Source organism: Heptranchias perlo, chromosome 34 (assembly GCF_035084215.1).
Source record: "Heptranchias perlo isolate sHepPer1 chromosome 34, sHepPer1.hap1, whole genome shotgun sequence".
Taxonomy (NCBI): domain Eukaryota; kingdom Metazoa; phylum Chordata; class Chondrichthyes; order Hexanchiformes; family Hexanchidae; genus Heptranchias; species Heptranchias perlo.
The window spans coordinates 1,276,006-1,290,990 of NC_090358.1; the positions used below are offsets into that span (position 1 = coordinate 1,276,006).

General features: G+C 46.3%; 1 protein-coding gene across 7 annotated transcripts in view; it reads left to right on the forward strand.

Moving 5' to 3' along the window:
* pde8a (phosphodiesterase 8A) overlaps positions 1-14,985 on the forward strand; it is a 136,022-nt gene that overhangs the window by 111,990 nt on the left and 9,047 nt on the right. For all 7 annotated transcript variants that reach the window (XM_067971237.1, XM_067971238.1, XM_067971232.1 and 4 more), the window contains 4 exons: positions 1,283-1,328; positions 6,440-6,575; positions 8,576-8,774; positions 14,403-14,620. In XM_067971237.1, coding sequence (XP_067827338.1) covers positions 1,283-1,328; positions 6,440-6,575; positions 8,576-8,774; positions 14,403-14,620 — 599 coding nt within the window. The remainder of the gene's footprint in view (positions 1-1,282; positions 1,329-6,439; positions 6,576-8,575; positions 8,775-14,402; positions 14,621-14,985) is intronic.

Consider the following 14,985-nt stretch of genomic DNA (forward strand, 5'->3'; position numbering starts at 1 on the left):
GTGTTTTATACAGCTCCATCATAACCTCCTTGCTCTTATATTCTATGCCTCGGCTAATAAAGGCAAGTATCCCATATGCCTTCTTTACCACCTTATCTACCTGTTCCGCCGCCTTCAGGGATCTGTGAACTTGCACACCAAGATCCCTCTGACCCTCTGTCTTGCCTAGGGTCCTCCCATTCATTGTGTATTCCCTTGCCTTGTTAGTCCCTCCAAAGTGCATCACCTCGCACTTTTCCGGGTTAAATTCCATTTGCCACTGTTCCGCCCATCTGACCAACCCATCTATATCGTCCTGCAGACTGAGGCTATCCTCCTCGCTATTTACCACCCTACCAATTTTTGTATCATCAGCGAACTTACTGATCATACCTTTTACATTCATATCCAAGTCATTAATGTAGACCACAAACAGCAAGGGACCCAGCACCGATCCCTGTGGTACCCCACTGGCCACAGACTTCCAGTCACAAAAACAACCTTCGACCATCACCCTCTGCCTTCTGCCACTAAGCCAGTTTTGTATCCAAAGTGCCAAGGCACCCTGGATTCCATGGGCTCGTACCTTCTTGACCAGTCTCCTGTGGGGGACTTTGTCGAAGGCCTTACTGAAATCCAGGAGAGGTGGGGAAAAGGGGGAGGAGACGAAACACCATGTATATTACCTCAGTACATATACTTACAATCTGTGACTGGCCAGGTGCTAATGCACGGTGACCCTGGTGCAGATGGAAGCTCGTTGATCAGTTGCCATTTAGATTAAACGTTAGATTATCACAAGGAGACAAGCAGTGTGTCAAACCCAAAATCAAACACCAGGGTATTTTCTTCATTGTGCTGATTTGTATCAATCGTTCTTTTGAGAAGACTGACTGGAGATGTAGGTTGTCCAGACAGGCCTTCAATGGCCTTGACTTCCCACGTTACGATTTCTATTAAGAGCCGTCCTCACTCAGGGCTACTCAAGATGTTACTGAATGAATGGGGAAGATGTAGTGCAGTATTTCAGTTACTTATTGTATAACTCCTACTCTGCTGAACAAGCAGTGATTGCTGTGACTAACACGCTCAGGGTTAATCTATGGACAGGAATCAAACCTGTCGCTCAGGACCCCGTTATCTGGGCTCCCACACGGACCACTGGCTGCTACGTGTCTGATGCCGAAAACAAACTCGACAGGAATGGAGATTTATCGGACACTCTTGTAACAAGTTGTTGGTAACTTGCAATGGTTCTTTGAACAGTGTGAGCACTCTAACTCTCCTCTCCTCCTGCCTGCAGGGCGGCTTGCGGAGGCTGTCTGGAAATGAATACATCTTCTCCAAAAGTAAGTTTGTCCTGTTTCCAGCTATGGTCGACCTTGTGGTTTTCAGATCTGATTCTGGGAGCAGCAGTTTCTCATAAGTGGGGTTTATTGCCACGTCCTTTTGATTATTAATGTGTGTGGGTTTGCTGCAATGTCGGAACATAGGAACAGGAGGAGGCCATTCAGCCCCTCAAGCCTGTCCCACCATTCAATTATATCATGGCTGATCTGTACCTCGACCCTATTTACCCGCCTTTGCTCCATTTCCCTCGATACCCTTCCCTAACCTATCAATCTCAGTCTTTACAATTTCAATTGACCTCCAGCATCCACAGCCTTCTGAGGGAAAAAGTTCAACATTTACATTGTCCTTTGTGTGAAAAAGTGCTTCCTGATTTCTGACTCCTAAATAGCCTGGCTCTAATTTTACGTGATGCCCACTTGTTCTTGATTCCCCACAGACGAAACAGATTCTCTGCATCTACCCTATCAAACTCTACTCATTGGAGTTCAGAAGAATGAGAGGCGATCTTATTGAAACATATAAGATTGTGAAGGGGCTTGATCGGGTGGATGCGGTAAGGATGTTCCCAAGGATGGGTGAAACTAGAACTAGGGGGCATAATCTTAGAATAAGGGGCTGCTCTTTCAAAACTGAGATGAGGAGAAACTTCTTCACTCAGAGGGTAGTAGGTCTGTGGAATTTGCTGCCCCAGGAAGCTGTGGAAGCTACATCATTAAATAAATTCAAAGCAGAAATAGACAGTTTCCTAGAAGTAAAGGGAATTAGGGGTTACGGGGAGCGGGCAGGAAATTGGACATGAATTTCGATTTGAGGTTAGGATCAGATCAGCCATGATCTTATTGAATGGCGGAGCAGGCTCGAGGGGCCGATTGGCCTACTCCTGCTCCTATTTCTTATGTTCTTCAACCCCTTTATCATTTTAAACACCTCAATTATTTCATCTCCCAAACTTCTAAACTCTTGGGAATACAAACCAAGTTTATGCAACTTGTCTTCATATTTCAATGGTTTTACCCCCGGTATCATTCTGGTGAATCTGCGCTGCACCCCCTCCAAGGCCAAAAACTGAACACAGTACTCCAAATAGGGTCTGACCAAGGCTCTGTACAACTGAAGCATAACTTCCTCAGTTTTGAATTCCAATCCCCTCGAGATAAAGGCCAATATTCCATTAGCCTTTTTGATTACTTTTTGTACCTGTGCACAAGCCTTCCACTCTTTTTCCTCCCAGCTCTGCTGCACAGGCTGGGAGGAAAAAGAGTGGAAGAGCTATAGTGGTAGGGGATTCTATCGTAAGGGGAACAGACAGGCGTTTCTGTGGCCGTAAACGTGACTCCAGGATGGTTTGTTGCCTCCCTGGTGCCAGGGTCATGGATGTCACTGAGCGGCTACAGGGCATTCTCAAGGGGGAGGGTGAGCAGGCAGAGGTCGTGGTCCACATTGGGACCAACGACATAGGTAGGAAGGGAGATGAGGTCCTGCATCAAGAATTTAGGGAGCTAGGTAGCAGATTAAAGAGCAGGACCTCAAAGGTTGTAATCTCTGGATTACTCCCAGTGCCACGGGCTAGTGAGTATAGAAATAGGAGGATAGAACAGATGAATGCGTGGCTAAAGAGTTGGTGCAGGAGGGAGGGTTTCAGTTTCCTGGATCACTGGGCCTGCTTCTGGGGAAGGTGGGACTTGTACAAGTCGGACGGGTTGCATCTGAACCAGAGCGGGACAAATATCCTTGCGGGGAGGTTTGCTAGCACTGTTGGGGGGGGTTTAAACTAACTTGGCAGGGGGATGGGATACAGAGTGGAGCTACAATAGGGGGTGATGTGCAGCCAAATATAGAGAAAAAAACAAGTCAGCTTGGAAGACAGGGCAAATATGTGAGGGCAAGGCTGGATGGCATCTATTTTAATGCAAGGAGTCTTGCGAATAAGGTGGATGAACTGAAGGTGTTGATAAACACATGGGAGTATGATATTGTTGCTGTCACAGAGACATGGTTGAGGGAGGGGCAAGACTGGCAGCTCAATATTCCAGGGTACAGAATCTTCAGGCGAGACAGAGGGGGAGGTATAAGAGGAGGGGGGGTCGCAATATTAATTAAAGAATCAATTACTGCCATAAGGAGGGATGATATATTAGCAGGTTCCTCTAATGAGGCCATATGGGTGGAGCTTAAAAACAAAAAGGGGGCAAGCACTTTGATGGGAGTGTACTATAGGCCCCCAAACAGTCAGGGGGAGATAGAGGAACAGATATGTAGGCAAATCTCAGAAAATTGTGCAAATAATAGGGTAATAATAGTGGGGGATTTCAACTTCCCCAATATTAACTGGGATACTCAGAGTGTAAAAGGCTTAGAGGGTACAAAATTCTTAACGTGCATCCAGGAGAGCTTTTTGAGCCAGCATGTAGAAAGTCCTACAAGAGAGGGGGCGGTACTGGACCTAATTCTAGGGAATGTGGCCGGCCAAGTGGAAGAAGTGCTAGTAGGTGAGCACTTTGGTGACAGTGACCATAATTCGGTGAGATTTAAGGTGGTCATGGAAAAGGACAGGGAGGGGCCGGAAATAAAGGTTCTAAATTGGGGGAAGGCCGATTTTAATAGGATAAGGCAGGATCTGGCCAAAATGGACTGGGATCAGCTGCTTGTAGGAAAATCCGCATCGGAGCAATGGGAGTCTTTCAGAAGGGAGATTGAGACCATACAATGGCAACATGTTCCCGTAAAGGTCAAGGGTGGTTCCAAGAACTCCAGGGAACCTTGGATGTCAGGGGATATACGAGAATGGATTAGGAAAAAAAGGAGGGCTTTTAGCAGATACAAAAGGCTAAAGACGGAGGAAGCCCTAGAGGAGTACAAAAAGTGCAGGGGGATACTTAAAAAAGAAATTAGGAGATCAAGGAGGGGCCATGAAATAACACTGGCGAGCAAAATAAAGGAAAATCCTAAGATGTTTTATAAGTATATTAAGGGTAAGAGGATAACTAGGGAAAAAATAGGGCCCATTAGGGACAAAAATGGCAATGTGTGTGTGGAGCCGGCAGATGTAGGAGGGGTTCTAAATGAATTTTTTGCATCTGTTTTCACTATGGAGAAGGACGATGTAGACATAGAAATACGGCAGGGGGACTGTGATATACTCGAACATATTAACATCGAGCGGGAGGAGGTATTGGCGGTTTTAGCAGGCCTAAAAATGGATAAATCCCCAGGCCCGGACGAAATGTATCCCAGGCTACTGTGTGAGGCAAAGGAGGAGATTGCGGGGGCTCTGACACATATATTCAGAACCTCTCTGGCCACAGGGGATGTGCCAGAGGACTGGAGAACCGCTAATGTAATACCATTATTCAAGAAGGGGAGTAGGGAAAAACCGGGGAACTACAGGCCAGTGAGCCTAACATCAGTGGTCGGAAAATTATTGGAAAAAATTCTGAAGGACAAAATTAGTCTCCACTTGGAGAAGCAAGGATTAATCAGGGATAGTCAACATGGCTTTGTCAAGGGAAGATCATGTCTGACTAATTTGATTGAATTTTTTGAGGGGGTGACTAGGCGTGTGGATGAGGGTAACGCAGTGGATGTGGTATACATGGATTTCAGTAAGGCCTTCGATAAAGTCCCCCACAGGAGACTGGTCAAGAAGGTACGAGCCCATGGAATCCAGGGTGCCTTGGCACTTTGGATACAAAACTGGCTTAGTGGCAGAAGGCAGAGGGTGATGGTCGAAGGTTGTTTTTGTGACTGGAAGCCTGTGGCCAGTGGGGTACCACAGGGATCGGTGCTGGGTCCCTTGCTGTTTGTGGTCTACATTAATGACTTGGATATGAATGTAAAAGGTATGATCAGTAAGTTCGCTGATGATACAAAAATTGGTAGGGTGGTAAATAGCGAGGAGGATAGCCTCAGTCTGCAGGACGATATAGATGGGTTGGTCAGATGGGCGGAACAGTGGCAAATGGAATTTAACCCGGAAAAGTGCGAGGTGATGCACTTTGGAGGGACTAACAAGGCAAGGGAATACACAATGAATGGGAGGACCCTAGGCAAGACAGAGGGTCAGAGGGATCTTGGTGTGCAAGTTCACAGATCCCTGAAGGCGGCGGAACAGGTAGATAAGGTGGTAAAGAAGGCATATGGGATACTTGCCTTTATTAGCCGAGGCATAGAATATAAGAGCAAGGAGGTTATGATGGAGCTGTATAAAACACTGGTTAGGCCACAGCTGGAGTACTGTGTGCAGTTCTGGTCGCCACACTACAGGAAGGATGTGATCGCTTTGGAGAGGGTGCAGAGGAGATTCACCAGGATGTTACCAGGGCTGGAGCGCTTCAGCTATGAAGAGAGACTGGGAAGATTGGGTTTGTTTTCCTTGGAGCAGAGGAGGCTGAGGGGGGACATGATTGAGGTGTACAAAATTATGAGGGGCACAGATAGGATGGATACTAAGGAGCTTTTTCCCTTCGTTGAGGGTACTATAACAAGGGGACATAGATTCAAGGTAAAAGGCGGGAGGTTTAGAGGGGATTTGAGAAAGAACTTTTTCACCCAGAGGGTGGTTGGAGTCTGGAACTCACTGCCTGAAAGGGTTGTGGAGGCAGGAACCCTCACAACATTCAAGAAGCATTTGGATGAGTACTTGAAATGCCATAGCATACAAGGCTACGGACCAAATGCTGGAATATGGGATTAGAGTAGACAGGGCTGATGGCCGGCGCGGACACGATGGGCCGAAGGGCCTCTATCCGTGCTGTATAACTCTATGACTCTATGACTCTATGAATGATTTGTGTACCTGGGCACCTAAATCCCTTTGCTTCTCCACAGCTCCTAGTCTCTCACCATTAAGAAAATATTCCGATTTTTCTTTGTCAGATCTAAAGTGGATGTCCTCACATTTCCCCACATTGAACTCCATCTGCCATTGTTTTATCCACTCACTTAGTCTGTCCGTGTCCCTTTGTAACTTCCTCCTCCCATCCACACAACTTACTAACTTAGTGCAAACTTGGATATATAACTCTTCCTTTGGTTAGTGATTTGTGTGAGGTTTATTACGATGTTCCCTTGATTACTGATTTTTTTTTTGTGGGTCTTTCCCCCCCAGATGCCCACCCTATTCACACTCATTTGCATATTCCTGCCTCGCTCCAAGATATCCCCACAAGGATAACTGAAACCATGAAAAATGAAGATTCCTGGGACTTTGATATATTTGAATTGGAGGCTGCAACACACAAAAGGTAATTTGGGAGGGGACAAGGGATAGATGAGAATTGGATGTCAAACACATGCGCAAACTAACCTAGCATCTGCGACTGCCCAGGGTGGGGGTCTTCGCACAATTAGAATGTCACAGGTCAGCTAATATTTTTGGAAAGATTTGAAAAATTGTTCCAGTGTGATTGGTTGAGGCATAAAGATCTGATTTACAAGACTTGTAAATTAGGGAGTATATATATGGGAATAAGAGTGAGTGATATTATCCTGGAGATCAGAGACTGCAGCTACCTGGCAGATTGGGGTATTAAAACACATCTGTCAGAAACAGGTTCAATAAAATGTGTCTGTCATGAATGGTTCCACATGCTCTCCCATTGGGGAATGAGCGCAAGGTATTTCATGGCTCGGGCAAGCTGATGATTGCACAGATGCTCCTATTTTTTCATTGGGAGAAGAAAATTCTGGCAGGAGCTTATCTTTGTGACCTAATTGTCTTGTGACAGGGTTCCTACGAGATACTTTTACCTCATTTTGCTGCACACCAGTGGAATTATTCCTGACTCTGATGTTTTTAATACCTCAGTCTGGTGGGCAGCTTCACCGTGTCTTTCAGGGTAACGTCAAACTTTATAACGTTCCTGTAACGGGGGACCAGCTCTTTCCCTAGGTTCACGTTTGTGAAATGGACCCGTGCAGTCCATTTTTCCCAATAACCAACAGTTCATTTTCACTCAAACTCAGCAATTGCATCATTAGCATCACCACCGTCCTTCAGTAGCAGTAGGTCACACAGGCTGTTGGTGTCCATCGATATCAGATGCTAACTTGAGGCAGAAATCCCCGCCTCTCCTAGAATGTGGCAGTGTGGAGCCTGGGGTTTCAGCTTGGGGTTGAAACTTCTGAACCAGTGAATGGGTCACTGCCTTATAATCCTGGACACTACTTATTAACTAGTGGCCAAACATGTAAGGTAATCAGTGTCCATCCTTGTGAGGCTGTTTAGAGCTTGCAACTTCAAACGGCTTGCTGGTTGGGTGTGATCAATGTTTCCTTGTGGCCCACTGTAATATTTAATCACCATTTGTAGCTGTATTTATTGTAAGAGTACTGAAAGCACCACTTGCTTGGATTTTGAGAGGCTGATTTAATGCGTGACGTCGTATGGTGCTGTTCAACTGACCGGGTCAATGAGCCGATCTGCATCACTAAGCAGTTGGACCCGGGCTTGGGCCCAAGGCCCAGTTGGCAAGTTGCTGGCCAGAGATTTACGCGGCAAAATGCATCACCTGAGGGAGAGAAAATTAATGGAATCCATCCCATGTCCCGACACGTTAACCCTCACCTCCCCTTCAAGCCCGACCCTGCACTAGCTGCATACAGAGCAGCATCCTGGAGTCCTAGTAGGTCCAGACTCGTTATCAGGAGCAGAAGCGCAAAAAGTGCTGAGCCTTTTAAAATGTTTAACTTTACTCTTTTTTTTTAATAAAATCATACTAAAGTTATTGACTCAGTCTTTCCCCTAAGTTTGGCAGAAGTGCCATTTTGGAACTAGGACTCCAAGTAGCAAGATTATCCAGTTGTGTATTTGATATTGCTCAGCAGTGTTTGTGGTTTGAGAGGAGGAGGAGAGACAGGAAAAGGGCTTCATCTGAAAAATGGTTTGGATGAGCACGTCCAGCAATTCCTCCACTTATAGAATCATAGAATGATACAGCACAGAAGGAGGCCATTCGGCCCATCGTGCCTGTGCTGGCTCTTTGAAAGAGCTAGCCAATTAGTCCCACTCCCCTGTTCTTTCCCCATAGCCCTGCAAATTTTTCCCCTTCAAGTATATTTATCCAATTCCCTTTTGAAAGTTACAATTGAATCATCTTCCACTGCCCTTTCAGGCAGTGAATTCCAGATCGTAACAACTCGCTGCGTAAAAATGTTTTCCTCATTCGTCCATAACAAAATAAAACCTTTCACCAGACACCCTGTCTAAGCCTCAGTGCCATCTTTCTGTTTTCTTTTGATCTAGGCCTCTGGTCTACCTTGGGCTGAAAATATTTTCACGCTTTGGAGTCTGTGAATTTTTAAACTGTTCTGAATCAACACTACGGTCCTGGTTACAAGTTATTGAAGCAAACTACCACTCCTCCAATTCCTACCACAACTCAACGCACTCTGCAGATGTGCTGCACGCAACTGCTTATTTCCTTTGTAAGGAAAGAGTTAAGGTGAGTTGAGGCACTTCCTAAAAAGAAGAGAATCCCCTTTTCCTTTAAAAGGGCTTTCTGTTCCCAGTAACCCACCTCAATTTACAGCAAAGGATTGATTTTTAAAAATTTGTTCTGGGGATGTGGGTGTTGCCAGCGAGGCCGGCATTTGTTGTCTAGTCTTGGTTGCCCTGAGAAGCTGATGTTGGGCCTTCTCCCTATGGCGATGGTGCTCCCACAGTGCTATTGGGGAATTCCAGGATAGAAACTGACCCAGTGACAATGAAGGAGCGGTGATCTATGACCCATCCGGGATGGTGCGTGACTTGGAGGTGATGGCTGTCGGGACTGACGAGGCTCCGCTGTGGATTGTACGGTCTGGCCGCGAACTTCCTCCACACCATGACAATCAACCGTCATCAATTGCACAAGTTTAATTGTACAGAAGCTTATGAATGTAAAAAAAAAAAATCAGTCTCCAAATTCCATCTAATGAGCTGCCTCTGTTTGTTCGAGGTGTCCAGGACCATGTGATACTGTCCACCCGTACTCTTGGTCCTGATGGCTCACTGCATTGTAAACTTTTAGGCTGCCTGTTTTATTAAATTGCAAAATCTTTGCTGCAATGGACATGACCTGTTTGAAGGTGCTTGATCATGGAGACCAGATCAGGCTTTTCAAGCATTGTCATCTCCAATGGAGAATGTGAAGCATTTTATTCATAGAATGGTACGGCACAGAAGGAGGCCTTTCGGCCCATCGTGCCTGTGCTAGCTCTTTGCAAGAGTTAATTCATTTTAAATCTACCAGAAATGATCCGAGATGTTGAACATAGTGATTGAAGTGCAGTGAGTATGGGGCGGGTGGCACTGGAAGTTACTCCTGGTGCAATCTGCCTCATTCAGCTCCAGTTTGGTTGGTGTGGGGTGTGATTGACAAACAGTGGGAGTGCTGCTCTGGGAATTGGAGCTAGCTCACTTCAGTGCAGAACAGAGGGAGCTTCACCGGGCATCTCTCTCTGCTTGATGTCACACTCGCTGCACGTCTGATATTGAGACCTAGATGAAGAAAATTTCCTCCAGTTTCATGTCAGCAAACCTAAAACTAAAGCTGCTCCTACTGGACTTCATCCTGCAGCAACTGTGCTTCTGGCTTTGACTCTCATTGGCCTCCTCGGATTCCATCTCGTTCAGTCAGGAGGAGCTTTGCTGTAATACTCAATGCTGAGCTTCCTCCCCCTCCTCTGTTCCACTACCTACCTCTGTCCCCTCCACTGGCCTGAAATCCTAGCCCCTGTCTTTATTACCTTGAGGTTCACCTTCTCTAATGCTCTGAGCCTCCTTGCCCCAGCCCTCAACAAATTACAACTTACTCAAAACAGCGCAGGTCACATCCGTGCCCCCTGCCCTCGCCCTGCGTGCATTTGTACCGGTTTCCCATCCCTCAGCACGATGATTGCCGGCTTCTTATTATCATTTTCAAATCCCTCCCCCCACCCCCCGCCCCCCATCCCCCAATATGACCTTACCCCACCTGGGATGACGATCACTAAACTGCACTGTTCTGAGAAAGATTCTTTCCAATCTCCTGGCCAACACACTCAATTTATATTTTTGGGGGGTGAGGTGGGGGAAAGGGAAGGAAAGAGGAAATATTAAACCCCAAAATGCGCAGATCTGCGGCTCCAGTTTAGGAGTCCTGCAGTTCACAGCTCATTTTTCTGCAAATTCACCCCAGGAAAATATATATACTGGTACTTTCAAAGTGGAGATGTTTGGGGGAAGGAGACGACGGGAGCAGATTTTGTGCTTGTCAGGACGGTGAGTGGAATGCCTCGTCCTAAACAAGCTGTGACAAAGACTCGATTCCACAGAGTTCCTCGAGTACTTAAATCACTTGACATTAGGAATATCAGTGAGCACTGAGCAGGAGAGAAAATGGAAAATATCTAAATATAACGAGTGCTGAGAGAGAGAAACCACCCAGCCCACACAAAGGGTATTTGCATCGGGATGACTGAACCTGTTGCCCTCTTCTAGATAATCCGTGTAAGTGACAGGAAAAAGCTGGTTACATTCCACAGATGCCCCCTCGCTCCAGGCAGGCTGAAACCCTCGGCAGTTGAGTGTTTGTAGATACTGCTGTAACCTTCAGCCTCCTTAACTAGACATTCAGGCAGCAATAAGTTATATTTACCACTCTTGCTGGGGGTCTAATCCATACATCATCTACTATTTGGAGAGGTGAATTCTAATCTACAAATTTCACTTGAGTCTTGCCAAATCAGTAATTGTGTCTTCCAATTCTGTGATTACAATAAAATAAACTGATGGCACTCGTTCTTTCCCCCGATTAGCAGTTCAAAAATCCTTGATCTCTGGACCTTCTTCAGTGTTCCTGTTGTGTTAAGGTAGAGTATCAACAATTGCACAATATCCCAAACTTTTCCCACACTAAAGCTATGAAAGGATTAAAATAGCTCAATTTATCCTATTAAATATCCTCAGAGTACAGGCCAGAATTTGATTAGCCTCTGTTGACTGGGTTCTCTAAGTGTACACTCAAACAATCTGAGTGTTTTTGTTTTCCACATTGGCCAGTGGATACCCATCCATTGTGTACATCTGCTCACATACCCTGTGCAATGCTTCTGTTCTCCATTTAAATTCCAGCTGCTGTTCCTTATCTCATCTATTTACTTTGTTCTGATTCCTTTGAGTGTGATCCATCTCACACTGGTCACCTGGCCGGGCGGGTTCAGCGCAGTTGATGTTACAAAAGTGTATTGATGGAATGGTGGGAAAAACAGGAAGTCCTCGACTCACTGTTCCCGGGCAGAACTTCATTCTTCACCACCCTTTCACTGCCAAACTAATTTTAACTCCAGCGAGCAAAATTGTCACCCATCTGCTACATCCTGCTCTGGCGACAGCAAATCCTTGTTTCCTCTGCTCAACTTTCAATGTTGTTCTTTCTATCCCTTCCCTGAACACCTCCAGATTACCACCTCCTTCCCTAATCTCAAACACCTCATGAAACCCTTCTCTTTAAATCTGTTTTCACCCTTCTGTTCCTCCCCCATATTTTGTTGCCCTCTCCTCTCCCTGTTTAATATCCCACCCAGTCTAATCCACTCCCCACTCACTCCCTGATACCCTTTAATATCCCACCCAGTCTAATCCACTCCCCACTCACTCCCCATACCCTTTAATATCCCACCCAGTCTAATCCCACTCTCCCCCTCACTCCTCATACCCTTTAATATCCCACCCAGTCTAATCCCACTCTCCCCCTCACTCCTCATACCCTTTAATATCCCACCCAGTCTAATCCTACTCTCCCCCTCACTCCTCATACCCTTTAATATCCCACCCAGTCTAATCCCACTCTCCCCCTCACTCCTCATACCCTTTAATATCCCACCCAGTCTAATCCCACTCTCCCCCTCACTCCTCATACCCTTTAATATCCCGCCCAGTCTAATCCCACTCTCCCCCTCACTCCTCATACCCTTTAATATCCCACCCAGTCTAATCCCACTCTCCCCCTCACTCCTCATACCCTTTAATATCCCGCCCAGTCTAATCCACTCCCCACTCACTCCCTGATACCCTTTAATATCCCGCCCAGTCTAATCCACTCCCCACTCACTCCCTGATACCCTTTAATATCCCACCCAGTCTAATCCCACTCTCCCCCTCACTCCCCATACCCTTTAATATCCCACCCAGTCTAATCCACTCCCCACTCACTCCCTGATACCCTTTAATATCCCACCCAGTCTAATCCCACTCTCCCCCTCACTCCTCATACCCTTTAATATCCCACCCAGTCTAATCCACTCCCCACTCACTCCCTGATACCCTTTAATATCCCACCCAGTCTAATCCCACTCTCCCCCTCACTCCCCGTACCCTTTAATATCCCACCCAGTCTAATCCCACTCTCCCCTCACTCCCCGTACCCTTTAATATCCCACCCAGTCTAATCCCACTCTCCCCCTCACTCCCCGTACCCTTTAATATCCCACCCAGTCTAATCCCACTCTCTCCTCACTCCCCATACCCTTTAATATCCCACCCAGTCTAATCCCACTCTCCCCCTCACTCCCCGTACCCTTTAATATCCCACCCAGTCTAATCCCACTCTCCCCCTCACTCCCCGTACCCTTTAATATCCCACCCAGTCTAATCCACTCACCGCTCACTCCCTGATACCCTTTAATATCCCACCCAGTCTAATCCCACTCTCCCCCTTACTCCCCATACCCTTTAATATCCCACCCAGTCTAATCCACTCACCGCTCACTCCCTGATACCCTTTAATATCCCACCCAGTCTAATCCCACTCTCCCCCTTACTCCCCATACCCTTTAATATCCCACCCAGTCTAATCCACTCCCCACTCACTCCCCGTACCCTTTAATATCCCACTCAGTCTAATCCCACTCCCTGTGCCCTTTAATATGAATCACCATCTTCAGGAAGTGCAAGTAACTCCTTTCCTTCTCGTGCTTTACATTATACCTCTGGTCCCCTCTGTCTCCGTGGGGAGTAACTTTTTCTGCCGTTTGTCACCTGACAGCCCGGCTGAAATTTGATACCTTGCTGTGTTTGAACTGACTGTTAGAATTTTGCTTTGGAAAAGTTACTGAGTGAAGACTGCGTGTTGGTGATCTCGCCAGGCCCTGTATTCGTGTGTAGGACTGGGCATGAGGAGCCCCATGCTTCCACTGTGTTCAGCTGAACCCAGGTACCTCCCTTATGGGGTTGAGAAAGCAGGCTGGAGGTCTTTATGGCTGATGTTGGGAGCCTCTTAGCAACCAATAAAGTAACATTGGAAGAAGCCTAGGGAGCAGGTCACTAACATTGGGACTTGGTGAGTGATAAAGAGCCCTAAAGAGAGAAGGAAATAAAATGCCTCAAATATGGGAGAGGAAAGAGAGAGATATGTGCAAAAAGTTTAATGATTAAGGCCTATATGTTCTCTTGCAAACAAAAATAAACTGTTTTGGTTCATGGATTTGCAAACCATATGTTCAGTACAAAGTGAACTAAATTTCTACGAGTTTCAGTGGCTGAGTCTAGTCAGAGAAGGCCTCCAGTATCTTTCCACAAGTGTAATCTGTGATCAGTAGAAACCAAGAACATTGGATTGTCAAAGAGCACGTCATAATCTTCAACACAAACAACAATGAGGTTATTAGCATGTTTACAGAATGCTGCCCAGTTGATGGCCTTGGAGAAGGGGTTTGAAACACTTTACCATCTTTAGCCAAGGTGAGAATCAGTAGGTAGTTCGATAACTGGTTCTTGTGTGTGTGCTGAATGGAAGTGTTGGTGAACTTTGTGTTGCTCGAGGTGACCGATGCCAGTGCTGGGGATGCTTTACTGTACTTGTCCCTATGATAGGCTCTCAGCTTAGTGTTTAGACCCATGCCATTAGGAGCTGGCTGGAGACTATGCGATTAATCTGAAATTAGACTCCTGCAGCCATCAGTGGGAGAGAGACGGATTTCCCTCCATCGGTCTAAGCTGGATTGCAGTCCCGCTGGTGAAAGGACCGTACGTTAACTGTCACCCGCGCCCCATTTAAAATCCACATTCACTGTGGGCGTCTTTAGATTTTTTTCTTTCCATTCTTCTGCAGGAAAGTTTGGACCGGACTGATGAGGTGGCGGCTCTCATCGCTGCCACGGTACATGACGTTGACCACCCTGGCAGGACAAACTCTTTCCTGTGCAACGCGGGCAGTGAGCTGGCGGTCCTTTATAACGATACAGCCGTGCTGGAGAGCCACCATTCAGCACTGGCGTTCCAGCTGACCACACGGGACGACAAATGTAACATCTTCAAGAACATGGAGAGGTAAGAGATCTAAGACCAGCTCGAAAAGGGGTAAAGCCTGTGGTCCTGTTCTTGTGGATTCACTCTGCTGCCTTTACTAGAAAAACTCCATAGGGTGAAAATTGCTCTCTACGGTTAGCCTGAAGCTAAATGGAGGAATGGTACGTGGGAGAAGTTGGGGAAACCAACTGAGAGCAGAGGGAGAATATTCAGAATAATTATTTGATCTGGGATCACCGTGTGCTTGGAGTTACTGCACTGTTGATTCTTGGTCATATGGACAGAAACACAAGCACCAGGTGGATTAACTGATTATTTGTAAGTTAAGCACTTCAAAAATCACATCTTTATTAAAATGATACATTTTTAAAAACTATTTGGAGGAC